The 10,611-nt window shown below is 38.3% G+C and overlaps 1 protein-coding gene and 1 long non-coding RNA gene across 2 annotated transcripts; both read left to right on the plus strand.

Moving 5' to 3' along the window:
- Window positions 1-78: 78 nt before the first annotated feature.
- LOC118416397 lies at window positions 79-5,358 on the plus strand. The gene is made up of 13 exons (XM_035821494.1): window positions 79-106; window positions 307-378; window positions 883-966; window positions 1,593-1,658; window positions 1,958-2,047; window positions 2,320-2,373; window positions 2,790-2,822; window positions 3,207-3,308; window positions 3,573-3,605; window positions 3,793-3,855; window positions 4,212-4,244; window positions 4,642-4,674; window positions 5,139-5,358. The coding sequence occupies exons 2-13, from the start codon at window positions 335-337 to the stop codon at window positions 5,224-5,226; spliced, it is 723 nt and encodes a 240-aa protein (XP_035677387.1). The 5' UTR covers window positions 79-106; window positions 307-334; the 3' UTR covers window positions 5,227-5,358.
- Window positions 5,359-5,642: 284 nt separating this feature from the next.
- LOC118415232 lies at window positions 5,643-7,155 on the plus strand. The gene is made up of 3 exons (XR_004831092.1): window positions 5,643-5,695; window positions 6,513-6,548; window positions 7,056-7,155. It is a non-coding gene; the product is annotated as an uncharacterized LOC118415232 (long non-coding RNA).
- Window positions 7,156-10,611: the final 3,456 nt, after the last annotated feature.

Consider the following 10,611-nt stretch of genomic DNA (forward strand, 5'->3'; position numbering starts at 1 on the left):
CTAGACCTCTATATAACAGTTTGCTTCCTTAGCTTCAGTCTTGACGGCTTTAACTTTGTATCTTCCCCTTCAGCCTGAAGCAAGACCTTGACACGGCACAGAAAAAGTAAGTGAAAATAACACAGGTTATATTACAACCTTGTTGCTCTGAAATGGGTGTACTTTGTTTGTTGTTGCTTATCATATATCCATATATCAATTAAGGATAAGATATAATTTGGAAAAGGAGAAATAGGGAGCAGCAGTCTTTGTATTTTTGCCAGGAATGGTCCAGGTTTGATGCATCTCAAACTTTTCCTCCAATAGGATCGCTGAGCAGACTGACATCGCTGAAATGCTCCAAATGGAAAAAGAGGCCCTCCTAGCTGAGCAAAAACAGTGAGATATTTTTGTTTCTTGTTTCCTGATACAGGATGGGACTAGGTGAGGTGAGGTGATACAGTCCATTAGTTTTATTTTTGTTTCTTGTTTTCTGCTACAGTCAAAGTTTGATTTTAAGATGGGGTGCAGCAGTTGTTTTATCTATTGATACCAAGACTGGTTGGTTCAATAAACCTCTGAGAAAACTATGAAACTCTGAGAAAGGAAAAGGACTTCCTGGCCGAACAGAAAGATTGAGATATTTTTGTTTGTAGTCTCCCGATACAAAATTTAGTCTTAAGATTAGGTGCAGTAATCAATGTTATAATCTCTAAGTATTGCCAAGATTGTTTGGTTCAATGAATTCCAACTTAAAGTTGCTAAAAATCTTAGAAAGGAAAAGGAGGACCTCCTGGCCAAACATAAAGATTAAGTCAGAGATATTTTTGTTTGTATAGCTTATATGGCAAAACTTTAATTTCGTCTTTTGAACTTTAATGCATCCCAACATTTCTTCAAAAGGGTGACTGAAGAAACCAACAACGCTGCCACCTGGTTAAAGAAGGCAAACAAAAAACTGCTGGTCGAGCAGAAACACTTCAACAAGTGAGTTTTATATGGTTTAAGTGTAATTTGATATGGGATGCAGCAGTTCTTCAATGTATCTTTGTTGCTTTCTCTTCCTTTTGCTCCCAACCTAGCCTGGTATCCAGCCGTATTATAGCTCCCGAGTCTCTTCTGTTCTCTCCACAAATAGCCTGGTATCCAGCCGTATCATAGCTCCCGAGTCTCTTCTGTCCTGTATTTGTGGAGATGACAGAAGAGACTCGGGAGCCATGATAAGGCTGGATACCAGGCTACTCCCAACTCACCTTTGTATCACTAAAATTCGGAGTCTCAGCAACCCAACCGAGGGAAGTTGCCGATGACTTTGTTGTAATGATATAATGAGTTAATGTATCTAATGGAGAAACACCAGTTCACCTTTATCCACTGGTAACCTATATCCGTTGGCTGTTGTATTAAACAGGGTAGCTAAGGGATATCATATCAACAGAGAGTAGTTTTACTTTTATGCTGTTTTAGTTATTCTGCATATTAAGTCCTGTGACATTGAGTTAAGAGGGTCATGCAGCTTTGTCTTACACCTTCAATACCCTGGTCCAGCTGGTACTCATGTGTATGACTTGTTTCATATCTGATGTCTGACATATTAATTTTATCATTTCCAGGTACCTAAGTGGTCATCACGTGAACACCCCAAAACCTCACACCGCAGAACCACCACAGATCACCAGGTAGGCTATCAAAGACTGACTTGGGGACTTTTTAACTACTTCAACCAAAATGATACAAAAGATCATCTATGGTGGAATCATATCTTACATGATTTCTGTATTAATTTCCCTTTAATATTCTCATCATTCAGTATTTGTCAACTTCCCAAGCTAATAATGCCTTACCTATGATTTTAGAGGCAAATATGCTTGAAAACACAATAAATTTTGTTCTTATTTTAGTATTTAAGACAAGCTTCCTTTTAAAAAAAAAGGATTCTATAGAATTGTAACTGAAATGACCCCCCCCCCCCCTCTAGGTGCCCCCAACACTGTGCTGGTGGTGATGACCTCGAGACAGATGCCTTTATGACAATATCCTTGGAGGCGCAACTCATCGCTGAGAGACTGTAAGTACACAGCAAAAGTAGAAAGTATCAAATTCGAGGACAGTATAGACATTGACATATGATCAGGTGATTTACAGGTGAAATTATTCCTATATCTAAGCTGATCATCATCAGCGGTTAACTTTAAGCTTGCACACAACAATGTTATAGCTGTATTACCGTACAGGGTGACATTAACTGATTACAAGACGGGGATTCATCAGGTCTTGCTGAATGTCAATTCCTCCTCTCCCAGTCATGCATTAAAGCTGTGTTTGTTTAATATTTTGCAGAGAAAATGCCACCAAAGCCCATCAAATCATGGAGCTTAAGACCCAACTACTCAGGTAGGTCAACAATCCTCTGGTTCTTTTTGTTTTCTCTCAATTAAGCTTGATCTTTTGAAAGAAGAACTTTCAAAATAATTGAACAAACAATAAGTGATCATCGTAGACACATGATTGTAGGCACTGTTCTATACCCTTCGTATGCAACAATTTATATATGCTTAAGATATTGTCATTGATTGTTTTTCTGTTCATGTCAAATTTTATTTGCATTGTCTTTATCTCTGTCAGCAGGGCTGAGCCCTTTGTAATAGCCACAGGCTAGTTGGGCAGCCTTGATTGTGGGCGTTAATGAACAAACAAATAAATAAATGAAATTTGGATCTCTTCTTTTCTTGAAAAAGTGCTGACCTGAAGCAGTGTTGAGTTCGTTTTCTTTCAACTTCTTGACGGCTATGTTGTATTCTCATCTTCAGCCTGAGGGCAGATTATGACAAGGAGCACCAGAAGTAAGTTGGAACACTGCCGCTAGTTTTCACACTTACGTTGATCTGAAAGTGTAACTTAAAGGCCCTATAAAATCAAGCATTTTTCTCGTTACTCCACAACTATGATTATTGTAGTATATAATTTATTCATTTAACTTACACATGTAGGTTTGCCCAAAATATACAAAATGGGAACGTTATGAATTTATGGATCTTGGTTGTTGATCTTGAGAGAATGATGTAGCCTCGCAAACATATTGTTTCATTATAAACCTTCCATTTCACAGTTTCTGTACACTGCACATTGCACAGCATAGCACACTCTTGCTCTTAAAACCAAATGACTGTCTATTCATTTGTTTGTCTTTTAAACTTCAATTTATCCAAAACATTTTTCTCCAACAGGGTTTTCCACCAAAACCAACTCGCAGTTGATCTGAAGAAAGAAAATACCACCCTGGCCCAGCAGAAACAGAGATATTTTTGCTTGTTGTTGGAGTTAAGAGAGTGAGACATTTTTGTTTCTAATTGCTTGTACCAACTTTAAGTTTAATGAAAGAAGGGGTCCTTCTATTTTTGCTGCTTGCTGCTTCTTGTTCTCTTGCAAACCATTTAGCAAGTTGTTCTCAGCAGCCCAACTGAGGTGCTGATGACATTGTTGTATTGGTCCGCCCTCTCATATGAGAGTCATAGCGCTCACCTGTTTTGGTGATGCATTTCTCTCTCCTGGCACTCAACCAGACTAAATGTTTGTTTGTTTTTAACTTACAGGAAAGTGTTGAAAATGCAGAAGGAATTAAACAGGTTTGTGAACTCTCTTGATCTTTTATCTTTAATTATTAAGTAGACTAAGTCTGGTTCCTAATTGTCAACACTTTGCTCCAGAGCTGTTGATCTTTCATCATTATTCATGTGTGTTTCCTAATTGTAAACATTTTGCATTTTTGACTTCTAAAAGTGCATCTCCTGTAATTTTTTGTGTTTTGTTCAGACAAGAGAAACACAACCTGAAACGAAGAAAAGCAGAGGCAACAGAAGCCACCAAGACCAAAAGGTATCACACAGACAATTGAGGTTTACATTATATCATTAAGACAACGTGATGTCAATGGTCATCGTCGACGCCGACGGACGTTAAAGTTTAAGTTTTAAATCATTTCTAGTGACATGAAATCCTGCATATCTTAAGTTTTCCCTGTGGAAAACCATGTACAGTGCCATATCAGGAACACTGTGATCTTAACACCAATAGTAACAGTATCCATGGAGGTTTACATTATACAAGTTTAGATTGGATTCCTTTAGATATTTTAGTGACACAAATCATGCATATCTATCCCTGTGTAAAACCACATCCAGTGTCGTATCAGGAACACTTTGATAACAAAACCTTTCTCACTGACCTTACAGAGAGCTGGAGGACATGTCCCAGGATAAAGCAACGTAAGTATTTCAGGACCTGCTTTCAATGGTAAAAGTTCAGAATCTACAAGATCTTTAAACAGTGCATCAGACCTATACAATGATGATGTTTTAAATGTTACCTTTAACTGTTAGAAAGTTCAGAATCTTCAAGTTAATTCAACAATGCATCAGTCCTACATTATACACAATGATGATGTTTTAGATTTCCCTTAAACTGTAAGAAAAAAAATTCATTCCACAAACATGATGGTATTGTTTCAGCTGTAGAATATTGATGTAAAAAGTTTGTTCAGAACACAAAGCTTTTAGATTAATAAAATTGTCTTTTCTCCATCATCATCTTTATTTTATCCCTACTTATGACCTTCCTACAACTTACAAGTGATCTTACCAACTTTTCTCTGACCTTTTGTAGACTTATCGAAGAATTGAATGCTGCGAATCAGAGGTAAGAGATGTCCCTAAGATGGGCATGAAACATTAGTTCAAACGTTATCTGTGAGTTAAACCTATATCAGATCTATTGTGCTAAAAAAATACAAAATACCGTATATGCATCCCATCTAAAGGACTCTATGTTCATATCAAGTTAGTAACCTGAATGGTACCAGATACAAAAATGAGAAAAACATTGTAAAACTAGAAGTAGTTTGTAAATATTGTTTTTATATGAAGTCCAGAAAGATACTATGTATTTATTATGTACATTAGCTGATGGACTGAATGAAGCACTATTCAAATGTATGCAAGGAATTCAGCAAGTTTTGAGCAACTTTCAAAGGACATTTTTGTTAATGATTACATGCTTGATGCACGCATGCAGCTTAAAGGAAGTTGTGGTAGGTGTTATAATTAAGAAGATTATAAGCAACTACAGAAACTCCTAACTTCTGCCCTTTAACCCTTCTACAGCCTTGCCAGAAGAGCACTGGAAATAGAGGCCCTCAAATCCAGACTTGCTATACTGGAGGGTGGTGGATTCTGGGTGCCGTGCAAGTAAGTTAGTTCCGTTATGTCCAACTCACACATCAGAACTTTTCCTTTAGATTCTTTCTTTACCATCCTACCATTGATCCAGGGAATATCCTCTCAGGTCATGTAACCAGTTTTATTTTCACAGGTGTGAGGACATTGAGTTGTCTGGTATTGATCCAGAACGAGAAGCCTCCCTGAAAAGGTAAATATCTGTCAGTTGGGAAGTCAGCTCAAACCTTTGTCATGTTTCAGCACCAAGGACAGGACTGTAGTAGCTGGAATACCAAAAGAAATCAAAGTGCAGCATAAAATACTACTTACCTGCCAGTGCTATGTCTCAGACCAACCGACGCAAAACAGATAAACAGAACAGTAACTTTTACAAGCATCATCACCCTGGCACATTATTTTATAGATGACTCATTTGTGCCAATTTCTTACAGCACAACGAAGGAAAAAATGGAACTGCAGGCACGGCTGGATAGAGTTCGACAGTAAGGCAACAATTTGCATGTTTATGTGCTATCTTTGTCTTCTCAACTTAGTTTCCATCCTGTAATGAAGCTGTAAGGCTTTTTTGATACATTTTGATTAATCTGTTTCCAACATTTAACCATTTACATTTGGCTACAACATTTAATGGTGCATGATGGACTTCTCTGGACATTCAGATTCATAAACAGCACAAGATACTGAGCTAGTTTCTCAACATATTGTAGGAATTTTTGGAAAAATCTAGTTTGGGTTTCCAGAAAAACTAGGCTAGCCAGAGACGGGCTAGGCTACCTTGGCCAAAGAATTGAAATTTCCAATTGAGGCAAAACCCCCATACTTAACCTTAAGGCACAGTAAGGGTGAGAAAGTCCACCCAACCTAGCCCCACCACTAATTACCATGGACGGGTCTAACGTGCTGTGTACATGGAGCAAGTGCCAATAAGCAAATTATGATTTTAATACATGCAGCAAGTATCAACCATTTTTTTGTTATTCCAATCATTTCAAGCCAGAATGTTTTTGAAATATGCTTGTACTTGAGGATTACATAAACTTCGTATACAAGTTGATAATGATAAAATTATATGTATGTCAACTTAAACATAGTATTACGTATAATCAAGATGTTCAATTTTTATTGTGACATTAACTTTCTTAAGATTCTCCTCCATCCTATCCTCCTTGATCTTCAGCACACTTAAGATCCTACTGAAGTTGTCTTCCTTGAGAAAAAACTTGTGTTAACTTTCATGTCATCCTCCTAGAAGTGGTTTGATTATGACTGTACCTAACAACTGGTTTGTTTCCCATGTAGGCTGTCTGAACAGCTGCTGAAGAATGCCGACAGCAGGTGAGAAATGTTTGTCATTTTGTGATCCAGGTGTCCTGGGAGTTCATTGCTGTTTCAACTTGTACATAAATCCTGTTTTCTCACTTTGTTAAAAATCCTTAACACACTACGTAAGCCCAATGATTTCCTTATCTCAGTGTTATTTGGTAGTTAGGGGGGCACCTCACTGGACTGAAGTACATTGGTGGCATTCTAAATTTGATTTATGTTACGCTTGACATTCTAGTGGGAATATCATGCAAAATGTACATTGAAGAAACTCTCTCTCTGGGCTTGACTTCCAGAACAAAGACATGTATGACTAAAAAGACAACAAAACACAGAAAGTGTGGAAAGATTTTTTCTAAGAATTACGTTGATCACTCTTCAAATTCCTCAGCTGTACCGAAAACGCCAACGTACCACAGCTTCAGTGAAATCCCCCCATTTATCAAGAAAAAATCTTGTACCCCATTTAAGTTTCCAACCACAACATCAGATCTGTTTTTCTCGTCTGTCTCTCCTCAGATCTCCTGACTCCACCGATGGACCCGTCCACCAGCCAAACGACCCCGCCACACCCGTGCCACGCCCGGACTCAGGGTGTACTTGCCAGATGGTCCGCCGTGGGAAATTGACCCCGCGTAACGACCAGACCGAGACGGCACTCCCGGCAGGAATCACATACACCGCCACGGTCGCGGTCAGGGGTCAGACCACCACCTTCACCGTGACCTGTGACCGCGACCTCAAGGTGGTGCAGTACATCGACGGGGGTTAGGTTAAGAAAAAAACTAGGTCACTGAGTGTTATGTTATGTAGTAATGTTGACATGTGCACATGTGATCGTTATGTATGATTGTATGTTAACCGGATGTACTATGCATGTATGTAATACATTTTATGTAATATCCAGTTTGTCATTGTGTAACAACCGATGATCATGATTCAGGATCCTGCTAAAGGAATTGGACCCAAATCAGCGCAGATATAGTTGTCATGACGATTTCATCATTTCATTCACATGCTATTTCAGTATTGGGGATTAAAGAAGTAATCTGTAATAATGTATAATGAGAAACCTCCTAAAGGAGCAGATATGGTCGTGATGACCACTATAATAATTTACACCTCAAAAAACTGGTGCGATTTGGAAAGAAAATAGAAATGGCTGAGCGGCTAATATCAATTGGTGGAAGGCATCTGAACAGGGACTACCGTGTAAGTAACAACAAAGTCTACTCTTTGTGTCAAACAGGTTTTTTATTAGATTTTGGTCATTAGAATTGTTAAGAAATATTTTGAAATCTTTTTTTCTACAATTAATTGCCATTACATTTTGGCTGATAATTTTAATTGATTTTATTTTCCACATTTTTGTCACATTTTGGCTGATTTTAATGGATTTTATTTCCTTTTGTTTAGCCCTGCATTGCTGAGAGTTGTGAAAGGTCTCGCTGTTTGGCGTGGCTTCTCTCCAGTTCAGAGTGCCTGGCAGCAGCGTTACACCGGCTCAGCCTATGCCAGCTGCTCCCACTATACCACAAAAACACAAAAAAATGGAGATGCTGGACAAATGGGTGTAATGCTGCTGCCAGGCACTGTTGAACTAGAGGGGAGCCGAGCAACTCAGCAAAAACGTCCATAACTTTTAAGCATTTTGATAAATCTAAATTTTCTTTCCCAGTTATAGTATTGTTTTTTTAATTATTTTTCAACAGTTTTTGACATATAAAAATTTCACATTATCAAACCACAAGAAAAAAATTCTGGAACTTATCAAAAAGTTTTATACTATATAAAACAAACCACAATCTGTTTGACAGTTAGTAAGTGTAGTCAGTTACATTACAATGGTAGAGCCCCTGAAATAAAGACCAGGAACAGGGATCATTAAAATCTGATGCACCTAAACCCGCCATGAAGCTGATAAATGCTGCCTAGTATGCTCGTAGCATAGAGTGCTAAGTAAAAAAAATGCTCACCAGTTTGTTTGTGTAATAGACATTAGATTTACTATTAAATGCCTAATTATGCTGCAGATACTTAAGTACATGTAGTTTGGAGGATGTCCTTTGGTCGAATTGTACAATTCTAAAGATAAACTAATATAGACAAACAATATTAACAGCTTGCTTAGGTGACATGTAGCTCTTAAAGATAATTCAAAAGTCGCTGAAATTGCCTCTTTAATCTGTCTTAAACTCAGCAAAGTTTAGGGCCAATCCAATGAAGTTTGTGAATGTCGAACCACGTCATCACAGGGAGTAGACTGGTTTATACCTTTGTATGGAGAAAAAACAATTGTTGTACATATTAACCTACCTACAGATACATGACACATGTATTTTAGATTAGCGATGGCTTCACGTGAATATTCATTGTTTGTTTTCCTGAACCTGCAGTTTTTAGTCTGTCAAACAATATGCAAACATTGTACAGTGTAAATTTTAATATGTATAGATATTTTAAGAGATAGTATATTTATATTTTTTAAATGAAATTATATCTATGACTACATATTCAGCAATACAACAATACATGTACCCTGGGTGACCTTACAAAAGTCTCTGTCTTTAATTTGTTTTTGTTTTTCTAAAACAGTTCTTGTATCATCGTAATATCCCATTTAAGAGCCCAGCTCAGTCAAGGCAGCCTAGCCATGAGTTAGCCTGGACCAGTACTCGGAGGCTGCTTACACTTGCAGCGCCGAAACTGAAAAAAAACAACACCTAAGTGTAAGGAGCCCCTGTAGTAATCGGATGGCACCAGGCTAGTGATATAGCCACACTTCAAACGTTTCTGAAGTTAAAGGCAGCTAAACCAAAGGCGAGGGCATTGACAGAATAAAATAATCAAAACTGGCTGAAGTTCTTCACGAAAATTCCTGTATTGATGTTTCCTATTGTAGAATTACGATCCCTCAATTATGCACCTGTACTCGTTACATCCGTCGTGTAATCTAATTTCCAAGTCAAATCTGTCCAGATAAAGAATTGAAATTCCTTCTCTGATAAGTTACTCGCGAGATCGAGACCAGACCATTCTCCGCGTCCAAGATGTGCTGACAGACAATCGAAAATTTGGAGGTACGTCCTCCACCTTTAATAAATAGTCACTGTTGGATGAAAACTGATAGTAACTGTACACATACGTGACTGATGAACCTCTTCAACGCTTCTCTGATCAGTTCGCATTAATATGTTTTTCTTTCCTTTCCGTATATTACCAGAAGTGAGAACAAAGTGATACATGAAAATGATCAACAAACACGTGCCAACTAACCAGCAACTGAGTTGACTAGCAGTGGCAGATCCAGAATTAACAGTAATACTTCTTCACAAGTAAATTCTGAATAAAGTGAAACTCTAATTTTCAACCCAACCCATCGTACAGATCGTCTGTTAAAGGTACCAGTAAATATCTGTGGTAACGTTCATGTTGGAGGAGCACGTCACCGGAACGTACTGCGCCTGCGCAAAAAGTATAGACATGCTAAACCTTGCTAAACCCCCGGTTTACTAAAGGGCCGCATTTAAGAAAGTACGTGCGTATATAAGGGTAAAATCCCGTGTACGTTTTACATGAAACCATGTCTCTAACATATATTGTGCAACAAGCGGGATTTCAATGCAACGTTGACCAAACCAAGCCCCAAACCACCAGGGTTCGCGCAGGCGCAGTACGTTCCGGTGACGTGCTTGTTGGAGGTATACAATGCCATACATTTTCAAGTTCAAGCGGGGTGGAAAAAAACAAAGTGCACAAGCCACAACGAAAGCGTAGAAATAGGCAACCCTTTGAAAAAAAATTCAATTGTCACATTCCTTCCTTCAAGTCAAACGAAACAGTCAAGAGTAAAGAGAGAAGAGTTACCACAAGTGGAATTACATTTATTTCGTCACAATCACGTTACATTGTTCAGCGTCACAATCATAGTGTTACATGACTGTCGTCATCCATCTATGACAACAAGAGAATAACAAACAAACAAAGAAAAAGCTAGCGATGGACGCTGCTCTGTATGACAGCCTTCTCGGCGCCGATGTGGAACACGCCTGGTCATTGGTCGGCCCGCAGGTGT

Source organism: Branchiostoma floridae, chromosome 5 (genome assembly GCF_000003815.2).
Source record: "Branchiostoma floridae strain S238N-H82 chromosome 5, Bfl_VNyyK, whole genome shotgun sequence".
NCBI classification, from domain to species: Eukaryota; Metazoa; Chordata; class Leptocardii; order Amphioxiformes; family Branchiostomatidae; genus Branchiostoma; species Branchiostoma floridae.

Excerpts from the sequence above, each read along its gene's own strand:
- LOC118416397 (XM_035821494.1), top strand. The coding sequence starts at position 335 with ATGCTCCAAATGGAAAAAGAGGCCCTCCTAGCTGAGCAAAAACA. Across the intron at positions 3,606-3,792 it reads ATGCAGAAGGAATTAAACAG|ACAAGAGAAACACAACCTGA; the intron begins GTTTGTGAACTC and ends TGTTTTGTTCAG. Across the intron at positions 3,856-4,211 it reads GAAGCCACCAAGACCAAAAG|AGAGCTGGAGGACATGTCCC; the intron begins GTATCACACAGA and ends CTGACCTTACAG.